The sequence below is a fragment of the Cryptotermes secundus genome, unplaced genomic scaffold (genome assembly GCF_002891405.2).
Source record: "Cryptotermes secundus unplaced genomic scaffold, Csec_1.0 scaffold40, whole genome shotgun sequence".
Classification (NCBI taxonomy): domain Eukaryota; kingdom Metazoa; phylum Arthropoda; class Insecta; order Blattodea; family Kalotermitidae; genus Cryptotermes; species Cryptotermes secundus.
This window is the reverse complement of record NW_019730583.1, coordinates 823,933-840,986: the sequence shown is the minus strand read 5'-3', so window position 1 is coordinate 840,986 and position 17,054 is coordinate 823,933. Positions and strand designations below refer to the sequence as shown.

The 17,054-nt window shown below is 43.0% G+C and overlaps 1 protein-coding gene across 1 annotated transcript in view; it reads right to left on the bottom strand.

Moving 5' to 3' along the window:
* The window catches only part of LOC111866339 (glutamate receptor 1), a 78,497-nt gene that overhangs the window by 41,039 nt on the left and 20,404 nt on the right, over positions 1–17,054 (bottom strand). Inside the window, exons 7-9 of the mRNA XM_023855187.2 lie at positions 9,364–9,764; positions 5,279–5,477; positions 1,290–1,534 (exon numbers count right to left, since the gene is read on the bottom strand). Of these exons, the coding sequence (XP_023710955.1) occupies positions 1,290–1,534; positions 5,279–5,477; positions 9,364–9,764 (845 nt within the window). The remainder of the gene's footprint in view (positions 1–1,289; positions 1,535–5,278; positions 5,478–9,363; positions 9,765–17,054) is intronic.

Below are 17,054 nucleotides of genomic sequence, written 5' to 3'. Positions count from 1 at the left end.
TTGTTTCAATTCGCTTAGTGTGGGGTGGAGTCCAACTGGGTTCACTCGGCAAGGCGGCCACTGATTGGCCTATTGTAGCTTGGCCCGGGTGATTATGATGATGGAGAATTTTGTGGAATGAAGACCGGCAAAACCCACACCAACGCCACTTTGTCCACCATAAATCCCACTTGACCGTCATGTTGGCTTTCTTAGTTCACTATACATGTCCTCATTATCATCCAAGAAGGAAAGATGAGGACTCACAAGTTTACTATCGCTTGTCAGATTTTCCTTACTTTAATATTTTGTAAATTGCCCATATTAATATTTTGCATTACCGTAGAATTTAAAGTTATTTTACGTTATATTACATGGGATCATACTGAACTAGCAACACATTTATGGTTTCACAACTGTACTGCAAAAAGAACTGCATAACCGGTTCCAGACTAAAATAAATGCGAAATAAAGGTAATAGACAGACAGTGGTGGGGATAACTTAGAAAAGGGTGAAGAATATTTTTCAATAGACCCCGGGATGGAAGAAATCTTTGCGACCATTTGCTGGGGTCACTAAGGCATCTTGAGGAGAAAACAGCTTTTATTAGTCTTTTCTAATTAGCGCCCATCATAATACGTAATACTCATTCCGCATTGTGATTTCGATTCTAGTCCTGTGAGTTTCCACAATCCTTGTAGTCAAATTCTGGGGCCAACTTTTGAAGAGGTCACGAATATTTTCCTCACTTCGTAATTAATTCTGTTTCCATTGGACCGTCTATAAATTTGCACTTGGCAATGAACCGTTAATAAAGTAATTACGCTTTGGATCCCTCTAAGTTGTGTGTTGTTCAGTTTTGTTAACAACTAAACTTACCCTCACCTGTGGCCAATAGAATGTGTGCCCAGAAAAGAGCAGGGACTGTAATGCAATTATAGGTATGTGTTTAGTCTCAGACTGTTCACCTGATGGTTACCTTGAGTGGTTACCTTCTGTCGTGAATTTATATGAAATTGTGGTCTACAAGATAATTCGTTCTATCCGTTGTCGAGGTTAAGAATGCGTGGAGCCATACTTCTACTTTCTACACGTCATGACGTGACGCTTACTTAAACACAAGGACATTTCATTTTTTTGGGCGCTCGTCTACCTGAAGCAGGGCCTGGAATATGTTACAGGTTTGAACGAATTCAATCAAGCAAGCACTTGAAACTGAAATAAGAGTAGCGCTGTGAGATGAATTGCAGATTGACTGCAGTCTGGAAGCCTGTTCAGGTGACACTGTTCGCAGTAAAATGACACTTACCTCAGTGGAGAGCCAAGAGGCGTCGCGACTCCGAATCCTTTGGCGTCAAGGTTCCGTCCGACCTTCATAGTGTCGCACGGTTCCCTCTCGTTAATATAGTCGTTTTTGGGCGACTCGATGAGGAGGGCGTACTTCCCTTTGGACGTGCGTACCCTTTTGATGCCCTCATCATAAGTCCGCACAAACACGTGCTTCCTCGAACTCATGAACTCCCACATTTTGCTATACAGGGTGATCTGAGATTTCTGTAACAAAGAATTTACTGTCGTATGTAGGATCGAAGGTTGTCGCGGGGATGAAAATTCATATTTTATTTTTCTAGGTTATGTACCGCGTAGTGTGGTACTTGATTACCAACATTTGGTAGGAAATATGTTGCCTCCATTTTCAGGGTACCGAGTTATGAAAGCTTGGAGTGAGGTAGGTGATTATCAACATTCAGGAACAACGTACTGTTTCTGTTTTCATAATGCCATGGAGATGAAGGCTACAGGTTCATCAGAAACGTCGGTACCCACATACCAGACTGCACAATCTCATAATTCAGAAGACCACAACTTGAGTCACACTTTTCCTAACAAGCAGTTATTTGTACGAAATCCCCATACCGCGTTGCTGTTGATATTTGTTGATTCTCTTCTCATTTCAAAGCTTACACAAAGTGACAGAAGTAGAACGGAATCCATTTTACTTTACGTTACCTGCTTCCATGGTTAAAAAACAATTACTGAAGTAAGAGATATTGAAAAACTCTTAGTTATAGTATTTGGAAGCCACGGATTTCCAAACAGTATTCTTCTTCTTCAGTTCAAGATTTAGAAGTAATTTTTTCACCCCGAAGNGGACGATGGATAAAGTCCAAAAACCCAATATATCAGTGTGTTATACAGCATCGTCAGAATCCTATAGTAACTACTTCCATGGTTTTTAGTTTTTTTATTGCTAGTGGGGTGGGGCTAAGTCCCTTGTACTGCGGCCACTTCTGGCCTATTGTACCAGCCCCAGATGATAGGTGAGGGTGATTGTGGAGCAATTGGTGGAGTGAAGATTGGCAGGGGAAACCGAAGTACTCGGACAAAACCTGCCTCAGCGTCACTTTGTCTACCACAAATCCCACTTGACCAGACCCGGGATCGAACCTGGCCTAACTCCATGGTTACTAATCCTTTCGAGAAGTTAGTAGTCTCTCCGTTAGCCAACAAATTCGCAACATTCTACGGAAGCCGAATACCTAATACCGTGTGGGATTTGAGGATTACACAGCCGTGGTTATGAAAAGTTCTGTCCTCTGGGATATAACGCCGGGTAATCTGTTGAGTGTTATATACCAGAGGACATAATTCTTCACGTATTACCTCGTTCACAGGAATCCTCCAAATGTCCGACCCCAGAACCAGATGAGTCCAGTCCCATCATACCATAATTTCTTAAAGATCCATTTTAATATCACATTCCCATTTACTCCTGGATCTGTTAAGTGGTCTGTTCTTTTAATATTTTCCAACTGAAATCTTGTACACGTACTTATTTCTCACCTCTCCCATGCTTGCTGCATGCCTCCTTCATCTCACTTCCCTTCATTTTATTATTTTAATAATGTCCCCCAAGTCGATAAATGTAGATAAATTATAAATCATCTGTTGGACGCTTCCTACGTAAATGAAGCACACAATTATAAATACAAGCCACTCCGTACAATGTGACATATAAATTTTCACTACGTTAAAACTTATCTCCCTTACATGTTTCGGTCCTTACGGGCCATCTTCAGAGGGAACATCATTAAAACTGGAAACTACCATCACAATAGGTGTTTTGATTTAAAATACATACACTTATATCCTATAATGCACAGTACGCTTAAAGTCGAACGTTTCCAGTTTGTAATGATGTTCCCTCTGAAGATGGTCCGTAAGGACCGAAACATGTAGGGGAGATAAGTTTTAACGTAGTGAAAACTTATATGTCACATTGGACGCAGTAGTTTGTATTTACAATTGTTAGTGTGACGGACCAGAATGAAACAAATCAAAAGAAGCAAACAATATTCAAGCAAAGCATTTAGCATGGTCCCTCAAGTTCAGCCTAAGTTTCAGTCTTAAGGCGCGTCCACTTTACTCGTGCTCGTGCGTCAGAAGCTTGCTGCTGCCGGAAAATCAGGATCTGGATCTGATATCTCTTGTGAAGAAATGCGAAGGCTTTGTATGCAAACCAGTTTGGGCGTCCACTTCGTCAGCTCCAGATCCTGATTTTCCGGCAGCAGTAAGCTCCTGACGCACGAGAACGAGTAATGTGGACGGGCCTTTACAGTTTACGTTAATCTTGCTGGACAGTGAAGTAAGTCTTCAATGCAGAAAACGACGGAATCTTGACTCCCGTGGCAGATGGTGCGGAGTAGTGGGCTATGCTATTGGTCTCTAATGTTTCGTAACAGATTATCAGGATTTGCTTCCACTGCAGAGATTTGGGCACACATTTCCTTGATTAGACTCCGTCATGATTTAGATAGGTTGATTTATCACTCTCTTTAATGACCGAGGCATTTATTATACATGGACGTGGTGGCTGCTTCGAATTGTGTGTTGTGATCTCTGAAGCATTTGGCGTTTGTGACTACCTCTGGGATGTGAGGCGAAATACGGTGAACAGCAATGAATCCATGACTCGTGACTAACGAGACCTGCGAGTACTGGAAGCCTCTAAAGGCTATCCAGCGGTAGCATAACTACTGATACTATCTCCCTTGCTGCACAGGTGGAGAGGTGGGTGTCAAACGAAAATGAATAGCCTCGTACTCTAGGCTTGCGCCTATGTTCATAGGCTGGTAACTGAGAAGGGCTGAAAACGAGAAGTTCTAACTTTTGATATACTATATAACACGGTGTAGTCCGTTGAGAGCAGTCGAAATTTCCATCTTCAGGGACGAAGAATAAGCCAAGGAAAAGCAGTTATGCGTGCTGTAGCATGTTCTCCGTGCAGGCCTGAAAACTGTATAGTTTCATCTTTGTATTTATTTTGAGTTGAATATGAAATGATAAGAGAAGCGTAGACAAACAGAGAGAGAGGTAAGTAGATACTTAGGCAGGTAATTATTTACATAGATAGCTGGGCAGGTAGGTACTTAGGTAGNTCTTGACTCCCGTGGCAGATGGTGCGGAGTAGTGGGCTATGCTATTAGTCCACACTGATATGTTGGGATTTTGGACTTTATCCATCGTCCTGGTTTTTAAGATAACAAATAAAAACACGACGTTTCGGAAACTGGATCTGTTTCCGTCCTCAAGTGAAGGAAAACACCTATTCAGTTGGGTCCCTTAGAAAGAGCTAGCCTCAATCACTGGTCCAGTGATATGTAGGTACTTTTGTTCGCAAATGTGTAGGTACTTAGGTAGATAGTTGGCCGCGCCATAGCTCAAGCGGTTAGTCGCTGGCTTCCCATCGCAGCGGCCCGGGTTCGATCCCGGGGCTGTTCAAGTGGGATTTGTGATGGACAAAGTGGCGCTGGGGCAGGTTTCCTCCGAGTACTTCTGTTTCCCCTGCAAGTCTTCATTCCACCAATTGCTCCACAGTCACCCTCACCTATCATATGGGACTGAGGCGTGCAGATAGACGGTCGGGTAGACAGGTAAGTAGGCAGCTATATACACCCCCAAACAGCGTGCATAAATAGACAAACAGATGCAGCACTTGGAAGATTTGGACCTAGACGGAAGAATAATATTAAGAGAGACATTGACTGGAATCATCTAAATCTATGGACTAAGGGTAAGCTCTTGTGAACACGACAAAGAAATTCGAGCTCTATAAAAGGCAGAAAATCTCTTAAATGGAAATTTCGAGAAGGACCACACTCGATGGAATTACTAGCTGCTCTTACCTTCTAGGCCTTCAGAGTTCATATTTCACAATGGTTATCCCTTTTGGACACATAACGTATAGAGTTGGGAGAGCGTTATTAAATAAACTAACAAAAATAAATGAAACCTTACCCTGAAAAAGTCCCAAGTTGAGCCGTGGAATAACGTCCCATACTGGACTTCGGTTTGTGACGCCAGGTCCTCTGGAGAGTTGATGGGCGCCACCATACGCTCTACAGTGAGGAACGCCGCCAGGTTGGCTGTGTATGAGGAGATGAGGATCAACGTGAAGAACCACCACACACTGCCCACGATCCGTCCCGATATGGACCTGCCGACAAGAGACACAGGAATACGTCAATCTAAAACTTTGTTCAAACAGATATTTAACAAGAAGTTCTGGGAATGACTAATCGGCTACTTTCCTTTCACTACAAATTGAGAGTTGGCCTCGGCAGGCAGAGCACAGAAAACACAGCGCCCAACAGTTCTTCTGTTGTTGTGTGTGCATTCGTTGCCGTGGGAAAGAGTATTCGGAGCCATCGTCTAGCAACGGTTCTTCTCTTCTGGCTCCATTATGCCGACTTTCAGTCGTCATGTTACATTGCACCCACCTTAAGACTGCTCAGCAAGTTGAGAGGCTGTAATTTTGGTATTACTGATGCGTGGGATTTATGAGTTACACAGTTGAGATGGGCTCACGTGCATGATGTAAAGTTTAAAAAAGATTGATTCAGGAATTACAAAGTTGTTAGAGGGGATGCACATAAAAACACACACAGAAAGTGATTTCATAAGCCTACTTTTATTTCTTCAGAATAAAGAAAATAGGCTAAAATCGAAGTATTGAGCAAATGAAAAGAAATTTCTTTTAGATCGTAACGCCGTGTAGTTCGGAAAAGGCCCAACGTTACGGAGGAATATATCATCTCCATCTTAAGGGTTGAAGGTTAAGCCAAGCAAGAAACTACTTTTTTTACTGCTAGCGGGGTGGGACTAAGTCCCTTGTACTGCGGCCAATTCTGGCCTATTGTACCAGCCCCAGATGATAGGGGAGGGTGATTGTGGAGCAATTGGTGAAATGAAGATTGGCAGGGGAAACCGAAGCACTCGGAGAAAACCTGCCCCAGCGCCACTTTGTCCACCACAAATCCCACTTGACCAGACCCGGGATCGAACCCGAGCCGCCGCGGTGGGAAGTCAGCGACTAACCGCTTGAGCTATGGCGCGGCCAAGCAAGAAACTAGGAAGAAGATGTGAAAAGCTTGCTGGTTCATTACTTGGCTTACTCTTGAACACCGGATATGGAGGCCATTTGTTCCTCCTAAGCGTCGTTCTCTTTGCTTACTACAAAGCATTACAACCCATAAGAACGTACTCTTCATAGCCACAACTGTGAGAACCTCAGAGTCAACATGGTCTGGCATGAAAAAAAAATATTAGGACACGAGAGAGTAGTAGGAAGTAGCAAAAGAATGCAGAAAATTACGCAAGGAAGAACTTCATGATATATACTCTTTACAAAAGAAGTTACGTATTATTAGAGTGCCCTAAATCACGGAGGATGATATGGCCTAGTCTCCACTTACACATTCTCCTGCTTGCACTTATACCTCCGAAGTGACCCATTTTCTTGAGATTTAAGACCAAAATTCTTTGATGAATTTTTCATTTTACACTTGAAGGCTTGTCCTGCCCGTCTCATTTATCTTGATTGATCACGCATTACTATGGATAGCAATATTGTGCATCTTATAGGCGTGCTACTCTTATGAAGCCCAGTGGTTCTATACGTACCGCCAGATTTAACAAATTAAAAGTCTGCATTGTGCACCACAGAGTGTTCTTCTGTGTCTCGTGTGGCTCTTACAATAAACATCGATTATTTCCCTAAGCAGCATTAACCGGCTGGTGCTTTCTTATGGCGCTTCCTGCGAGGTATGAAGTGAATATTTATACAATATTTAGGAGACATTCGGTCTTTACTTTTACTATACCTGTAGCATCAAACGAACGGCGAACCACATGTTGCCGGCCCCAGACATGCTGGGGCCTGTACATTGCCCAATATCCGCCTGATTATTTATAAAAATATATGTATGAAGTAAACAAGTGTGGACTTGGTCCACCGAACCTATGTCCTGTAATTTTCCATACTAAGACAATGTAAAAGGCAAGACTCAGTGCATTAGAGGGAGTAAGACGTCAGTTACCGGATGTCAAATTGTTTATAAACTCTCCGTAATCACAGGAGAGGGGGGATACTTTTCGAAGACTTCGTGCGGGCCGTCTCTATGCGACTCAGCTCAGCGAAGTGGACTTAGAAAATTTCAGCTCGCAGGGTTCTGGTCTTGCCTTCTTATAATCACTGGTGGTTGTATAAATTTCATCTTGTTTCATTCTTTTTAATAAATATTCACATAGTCAACTGCTCTGTAGTCTTGAGCTTTCACTCTTAAACGGCGTGAACCTCAGCTCCACAAATAAAATTTACCTTGGCTTCATCGGACTTCGCACTCCGGCTTGGAAGATCTCAGTCAACTGTACGGTGGGATACTACATACCGTTATCAGAAGGAAGAGCGGGCGAGGCCTGGGAACCTTCTAGCAAATTGATGTTCTTTCCCTTCTCGGCAATATAGTGTCTCTCACTTCTCCCATGACTTTCATTTTCACCCACTCCTCTGCTATACCTTATACTTCTCTCTTTCTTTAACCTTGAAGAGGTTGACATGTTACTGTTGCTCACTGCCCATTGCGGAATATAAATTATACTATGGGCCTTCTGGTGATTAGTGTGAACCGGGATAGAGTAGTCGATATAGCGACTAGCTACGGGCTGGACGACCGAGGTTTCGGAGTTCGAATCCCGGTAGGGTCGTGAATTTTCTCTTCTTCACGTCGTCCAGACCGGCTCTGGGGTTCACCCAAACTCCGCTATTCAATGGGTACCTGGGTCTCTTTCCCCGGGGGTAAAGCAACCGGGGAGTCAAGGTAACCACTCACCTCCACCTAGTGCCGAGCTCAAGAAAATGGGCATACATATCCACTCCCCCTACGCCTTCATGATGTAGTGCTTAATTAGTTAGGTACAGGTACAACTTTACCTTTAGTCTGGTGATTAGTTATAATTATTGTTATATAATCTGAGTCTTTCGAATGCTAAAGTAGTTCACCAGGCACCCGGCCACTGGGATGGTGGCCCTATCTTGTGTTCTGAAACTACCTTCTGCTCCTGATGCATACCGGACCTGTGTAATATTTAAAGCACTTGACGGTTCTTTGACTAAGAAGTTCTACAGCCAAAGCTAATGTATCTGTGATGGTCATGTTACGGGAATATGGCTTTCATAATATAAATAATTAAGGTTATTATCAGAACCTCCATAATACTATTTTGAAGACACGTATTGATTCATATAGCCGGTCACGGAAGCCGAGCGGTCTAAGGCATGCACTTTCTTCGCTCGCTCGGAAGCCGGGATCGTGGGTTCGAATCCCACTCAGGGCATGGATGTTTGTGTGCGTTTTTCTGTGTTTGTCTATAGGTAAAGGCCTTGCGACGAGCTGATCACTCGCCCAAGGAGTCCAACCGAATGTTTAAGATCTAGTAAACCAAAGTGAAACGGAGAGTTTCATGGAGGTAGGCCTAGGCCCAAATTGGGGCTGTAGCGCCACAGAAAAAAAAAATTGATTCATATGACGAAACCATCAATATTTGGATCTTAATTCTTCTTCTACTTTTTGTACCTTAACAGATTAGGCTCTCTGACTGTTCCCATTCAGAATTAGTTCTGAAATGATGAATCTCTTAGACTGTCAGTAGGACTCGTTGGGTGGTTGATCAGCACTGTCGCAATGCCAATATCTATGCAGGATAACACAAATATAGAATAAAAGGAGACAAAGATCCAGCTTCGAGTGGGATTCGAACCCATGAATCCAGTGTCTGATCGGGAGAAGTTATTTCCTGCCTCAGACCGCAAGACCGTTATGATCGACAGGGATTTTAATATCTAACAAGTACGAGTAATATTAATTAATAATTATTCAGACAGTAATTTTTATCGTCACTTTAGTTACTTTACATGGTAAACTATGTATGCAGGTAGCCACATCAACCGAAACATGTTGCTAATTTACTTCTGCAAGTTACTGAATTAATTCAGACATTACTCTTGTGTGTAGAGCGATAATACACTATGTTGCATGCAATACCTGGGGGATATGTCGCAACCCTGTTGCATGAAAGCCCCTAGTGCGAACCAGAGACTGTTGAGTATGCTGAAGTCATTAGCTACAGTGCTCGGCGCTGAGGATGTCGCACCAACCCCCGAGTGGTGATGGCCTGGGTCCTCTCCGTAGTGCAGCAGATGCCACTCGTAAGGCGAAAACCTGGACACGATGAAGAGCACAATGCTGACGCCCACGTACGAGAAAATGACGCACACCCAGATTTCTTTGGACAGAGGGTTCAGGAAACTGAACACGCCTGGCTTCTGCTTCACGGGCTTCTTGATCATGATGCTGATGCCTAGTGACATGAACGGCTTGCTGAAGTCGATCACTCGCTCCCGTTCAGACGTAATTGTCATAGACGCAATGGCGATGTCGGCCTCCTGTGGAGAAGCAACAGTGGGATTGCAGTGCTCTGTAGTTGCGCCCAGTTATATGACTATGTACTCGTAAACAAGCAGCCTTAAAGTAGAACACACCGCTCTTGAGGACATTTAGAAATATTCTTCTCGAGAAACTAATAGCTTCATACATGTTTAGTCGAGCCCGAAGGTTCATTATCGTGTTCACAAAAGCCCGCCGCTGGACCCTATCCTGTGCCAGGTGAATCCAGCCCGTACCATTATAACCTTTCTTAAAAATCTATGTTAATATCATCCCTTCATACACGCCTAAGCCTTCCAAGTGATCTCTACCTTCTAGATTTTCTGATTAAAATTTTGAATATGATTGTCGTCTTTTCAATTCGTAGTATATTTTGTCTTTCTAGATTTTATAACAGTAATAATATTTGGTAGCCGGTCACGGTAGCCGAGCGGTCTAAGGCATGTACTGTCTTCGCTCGCTTGGAAACCGGGATCGTGGGTTCGAATCCCACTCAGGGCATGGATGTTTATTTTGTGTGTGTGCGTTTTTCTGTGTTTGTGTACAGGTAGAGGCCTTGCGACGAGCTGATCACCCGCCCAAGGAGTCCTACCGAATGTGTAAGATCTAGAAAAACCGAAGTGAACGGAGAACTTCATGGAGGTAGGCCTAGGCCCACTGGGGCTGTAGTGCCAAGGAAAAAAGAAAAAAAAAATATTTGGTGTCATTTGAGAATATCACACGATATAAATGTGACGTGGAAGAATTTTTTTCTATCCTGCACAAAGATGTATCGTGCAGTATGCATAAAGGATATCACATTAATTCATCACTTATCGTNGGTAGGCCTAGGCCCACTGGGGCTGTAGTGCCAAGGAAAAGAGAAAAAAAAAACATATTTGGTGTCATTTGAGAATATCACACGATATAAATGTAACGTGGAAGAATTGTTTTCTATCCTGCACAAAGACGTATCGTGCAGTATGCATAAAGGATATCACATCAATTCATCACTTATCGCAGTTTCAAATCGGACAGTGCAGTTTCGGAAGACAAACAATCATCATTTTAGAGGCCGACGACTGTTAATTAGAGGGGGAAGGGGTACGTTTGTATTGCATGCAGGTGCCACTGGGTAATTGAAATGTCCATTATTAAAGACCCGTCCTGCAGGGTGACCTCGTTATGGACATAAAGTTTTGTGTCGGCAGTGAGGTGTCCCCTTCAGTTTACACCCTAATTTCGTCCGTGCCCTGGCGGCCCATTGCCCTCACGCAGAAGTCGGCTAGAGACTGCGGAGAGATTTCATGGCCACAGGCATAACCACCGGATATGAACAAGTCTAGATATTTGTTGTTCACTTAACGTGCACTGCAATCAGTTTAGAGTTTAATGACTGTTTATTGCGTTATCTAACAGACCTATATTTGTCAGGCGTCGGTGGAGTACAGTACTTCAAATCATGACTGGTATAAAAATCAACGAAACGTATATGTATATGTGAGACATCGACCGTGATGATGGAGACTGAGGAGATCTCTGAAAGGTTGAACATTGAGAGTGCTAGGGGCACGCGGTAGCGTAGTTGGTCGAGGCACTATACTACAAGCTGGAAGGTCGCGGATTCGATTCCCGATGTCATTGAATTTTCGAATCGACCTAATCCTTCCAACAGCACTATGGCCCTGGAGTCGACTCAGCCTCTAACAGAAATAAATACCAGGAATCTTCCTGGAGGTAAAGGGCGGCCAGAGTGTGAGACTGTCTTTCTGTCTGTCATCTGTGAGCTGATTGTCTAGCAAATGTGGGCGCCTGAACGTCTCACAGCCCTGTGGTCCTCCGAGGCCTGTTACAGAGGTAGCTTTACCTTTTTCTTGACAGGGCTAATAGTCCGAAAAGCTTCTAGTCTAACACAGATTATCTCGCTTCAGCTGAAGGAAATCATCTCCTGCGTAAGCAGTTATGTCTGTAATATCGTATGGAAAACAAGAGATGTACAGTTAGTACTTGTGTGGCAGGAAGATATTTACAGTATCGTTGTTTATAAGAGAGGTGAAGGAGCAAAAATATTGTGAATTGTAATACACTTAATTGTACATTGTAAATTGCATATGAGCAATTCCTCCGATCACACGTAATATAGCGTAACATGGCTGCTGCCAAATTTGGATAGATACAGACAACGTACTACAGGAATGGTGTAGAAAGCTTTCTTGACATATAAGTAAAACAGATATGTCAGTGGCTGCTCAGACTAGCGTTAGTAACAGATTGAAGCCTCTGACTGCACTGTTGAATTCATGTCTCTACATCAGTCGGTATATCGACGAACTACGGTCTTGGGTCCGATTCCCGGCAGAAGCAACAGATTTTTGTTTACTCCACAGGGTCGAAACGGACTCTGGGGCCAACCCAGGCTCCCCTCGAATGGGTACTTGGGGGTTGATTCCTCGAAAGGATGGCAAAGCTGCCGCGGCGTGAACCTAACAGCTCACCTCCATCTAGTGCTGGGGTCAAGAATGTTGGAGCTATACCTTTACCCTTCATGGCGTTGTGATTGATTAATCGAGCACAGAGACAACTTTACTCACTTTTGCATCCACCGGGAGTTCCACTTTTATTGTGACGTTTGTTGTCTGGAATGAGTGAGGAACCCACACACACACAAAGTTAGTATTCTCTCTTCATGTTCCGGAGGTCCGGAAGTGGTCGCAGTCAATTCGGAAATATTCTCATGGTATTTGACTGGAGGGACTGAGGGAAACATGAATTACCTCTGTCAGAAGAGTCAGTACTCCGGCCGAGATTCGAACCGAGTACCTCCCGAATGAAAGCCAAGCTCGGTGCACAGTGATAAGTTTGCTTTTTATTTGTACGTACTTTTACAGAATCGGTCTGGTTTTCTACTCTGTATGTGCCGTACATGGCAGGATAATCATTTCTAACTCCTTTCGTAGAGTAGCGTTATTCTTGACAAGCTACTAGTTGCTCTGCTAATCAATAACTGCGGCACGTTTTATGGAACAAGCAGGTTTTTGTGGTGTTCACAACAGTCTGCCACTGAACCCTCTCATGCGCTAAATAAACCCAAGGCACAACCTCACACTGTTTTTCGTAAGATCCACTTCAGTAATGTCTTTCACGTACAAGTGAAGCGGACGACTTTTGATATAATACGTGTATATATATATATAGTTAAATGGAACCCGTCATCCAAACCGGACCTTGAGTGGCTGACATATAACAAGTTTCGTAACATCTGATTGACCCTATGGCCTATAGGCCTCGCTTGGCCCCGTAATGTGCGTGACCATCCCCGCTATCTGGGCCGGTGAGTCAGGCAGCGCCGCACTCAGTCAGTCTGTGGAACTACGGAAAGCTACTGCGAACGACCCAATCAAGTTGCCATTGATGGAAGTAGGACATGGAGTGCTTGATCATCTCCCCTCTCGCTGCGATTTGTAGGTGACTACGACAATGGTTAATCTGGTCAGGAAATTCGCAGGACATGTCCCCCCTCCGCCCATTTGCTGGCTGCCAAGTGAAAGCCACGCGTTCATTCAAGAAAGGCAGAGCCGAGGAAGGAAGAAGAGAAGCAGAGAAGATCAATGGAAATTACATAATGAGGAATATAGAGATTTGTGCTCTTCAGCAGATATAATTAGAGAAAGTTGGAATGAGTGTAGCATGTAGCATGCAAGGAGGAAAGAATCTATGAGGAAGAAACTACTCGGGACTTCGGCATAGATGGGAGCATAATATTAAAATGTATCTTGAGGAAGAAGTGTGGGAGAGAGTGGGTTTGATTCCTTTGACTCCATGTAGGGATCGCTGAACAATGTTGGGTTCCATATAACTGATCGACTGCTTCTCAGGGACTCTGTGCCCTGGGAATGGAGCCATAAACATTAGCGCCGAGTGTAGTGTAACAACGCCACAATCTGTAATTGGGCTTCTGCAGTCCCGTCATAAAAGCAGGTTCGTTACAATATCGAATTCTTGTCGCCGGCCGATGAAAGTGTACGTATGAAGTAACGCTCGTGTCTATCCCTGAAATTTTGTGACTTATTTCTTTTAGTCATTGACCTTAGTTAAGCAATATAATAATATTCAGTCAGTAGCACTTCTCAATAAATATCTGTGATAATGTCGGTATATAGACATTATTGAAAGCAAGAGAAAGAGGTAGGAAAATGACGTAATATTTTTTTCTTTTTTTCTGAAGCAGTTACTCAAGATTAGAAACTGTTGATTTCCACTGGGCGGTGATTGCTGACGTTGTATCGCTTCGCACATCTGCTAGGAGACTTACGAAATGATTGATCCCTGTTTTTGTTTTGTGAGTGAGTGATTTTATACGAAGTCGTGTGACAGTGATATATATATATATATATATATATATATATATATATACGTGTATATTATAGAGTAATTGACCTACGTTGGACGTTGTCCATTATCTCTGATATAGTAATTATATTTATGGAACGTTAAGATTGAGCGGGTTTCATATCCAGTTTGTAGGATGTCTGGGATTCAAACCTCGGTCAGGAGGACAGCTGCCGTGACTGAGGATTTTAATTTTATTCTAGATGCCTATACGCTTGTACCCGAATAAAATATCAAATTATACCACGACCACTTCCATCTAAACTATTCCCATTCTATTATTTGCAAACACATGTTCCTACCATTCGACATTGTACAGTCTGATCTGCTAACAACGATGTTAAACAATTCATTAATACAAGATACGTTTTGCAAGTTGCGTTTACTGTCTCCTCTAGAAAACTTCGTCTCAGTGTACTGACAGACAAATTTATTGATTTATATTTTCAACATAAATAACGCACGTTCGAATTGTCTTGAGTCGAATTTTATGGCAGAATTTTATCTCCGTGCTGCTGCCGCATTGCAATGTTGCTAGTGTTTGAATGAAGCTGTCTAACACACATAATATTCGTGTGACCCTGTAGGCCTGTAACACAACTGACTGTTTCTTTAGCCGATTAGCAACGCTGTATTTATAAGTTAATTCTTAACACAACACAAATCATGGGCTGATGCAGCTGCAGATCTTTCAAAATCATGTTCGAAATTTATTCAATTCAACGCTCGGTCACGTTATCATCCTAACTGAGGTTCCTTCCGGTGAAGGCCAGGATAGTAACATGAAATAGACCATTGACTCCGTTTCTGAATCCATACTACTCACCTTTCAAGATAATATTCAATTCTCATTCAACTCGATCCTTTTTCTACATTGTAAGCAGCTAAGCAGCGTCCTTATTTAATTAAAGAACCAATTATTAAATATGTGGGGCCTTTACATCCACTCCCCCATACGTCTTCATGGCATAGTACTTAATTACTTAAGCACAGGGACAACTTTACAACTTTTTAACCATTTATTAAGTACCAGCAATCTTTACGTAGTTTAACTTGTTGCCTGTTTCTAGGTGCATCGTGTAGTGGGATTGGTACTTCTCAAATACTGATAACTGAATTCGATACAACAGTTGTTTTCTTACGCTTTCAGCAGGAAATTACTATCATCCGTCTGGTGGCTCTTGTTGGTTACCCATTTCTCTTCCCCCACCCCATGCAGCCCCGCCATGTCATTATCGTCCTAGCCTCCTTGCGAAGGACGTGAGATCGAACCCCTTGACAGGAATTGGAACTACCTTCTCGTGGAGCAGCACCGACGCTAGGCGTCGCGAGGAAGAGAGAACTCTGACGGTAGGACCTTGCACTGGCTTGTAAATTCTATTGCGTTTGTTTGGGAAGGCCTGACATCTGGTGAGTTACGGCAAGATCAAACAGTGAAGGAGAAGCTGCCTGTCTTCTGCTGGAAACAGACTTACCTAAAGCTCTTCTATCCTGCAGGGAATAAAGTAGGTTTACCCGTCGTGCAGCGCGTGAAAACAGATAGCGTCTGATGTAAATAAAGACGAAGAAGAGGGTGCTGGTTTGTCGTCTTGGGTCGAGCATTCCTATATATCACCGTATTGGGCTGTAACATGAAACGGCAGGCGTACTGCTTTTTACTTGCTTAGTTTTCTGAAATGTACCTAATGAAATTGTACCGAGCAGGCTGGTGCGGCAGTAATGTTCTCGGATTATTTTAAAAGTTACCCTCTTCGAATCTAAGCAGGATTTTCTTCTGTCATAACTTAGGTATTTCATGTTCTTTATCTCTCTGGTAGGGAGCCAAGATGTGTCTATCTATCTATCTATCTATCTATCTATCTATCTATCTATCTATGGCTATACAGCTCTTTGTTGGACCTTGGCCGCTTTTTTAGTTTTTTAATCCTGTACACCGTCGGTTGGACTCCTTGGATGGGTAATCAGCTCGTCGCAAGGCCGCTACCTTCACACAGAACAACAAAAACACAGAAGAAATGCACACAGACACCCATGCTTTGAGTGGAATTCGAACCCACGATCCCAGCGTGCGAGCGAGCGAAGACAATTCATGACTTAGACCGCGAGGCCACTGTGATCGGGCAGAAGGCCGCCGTGATGGTGGATATAAATAGGCCATGACTGCTTCATTCGAAATGCTTGCCCAGTCACAATTCATTATCATCTTTCCACATCATTCGACGCTACGGATTGTCTATAGTTAACAGATCGTAATATTACTAAATCAATTAGTAACACTGTAAATCCAGAACATATGCGTTAAAGTGAAATAACGTAAATGTAATTAATTTTCACTACTAATTGCCAATTAAATATTTATGAAAACCCGAAATTTCAGAAGTTGCAATTCTTCTGTGATAGTAATAATGTAGATATACGCAGTTTCTGTTCCAATAATTACTCTTATGAATATTTTATTTATATGCGCACACTGGCCCACCAATGACCCGTCCCGAGCCAGGTTAATCCAGGCCAAAGCCGCCTGCCCTGGTTTCTCAACATTTATTGAAATATTAGCCTCCATTCTACACCCGAAAAATGCAGCTAAAATTCATTATATGATTCCCTTGGTTTCCGTGCATGCTACTTTCTCCGTTCATCTCATTCGCAGTCTTCTGATTATTTTAATAATATCTCACGGGGCGTATTGTTGTGAAGGTCCCCACTATTCAGTTTTCAGCTCCAAGAGGGGGCAAGAATTTTCAGACCGGCTGTTGGGCCCATCCAGCCTTCTGGTGAATAGACACCGCCGTCTTTTTCCAGAGGTTTAAGCGGTTGGGGCGTAAATCTGATGTCACCTTTATTTATTGCCGAAGTCAAGAATGTTGGAAATATACTTCCACTCCTACCTACGTCTTCATGGAATGGTGCTTAATGAATTA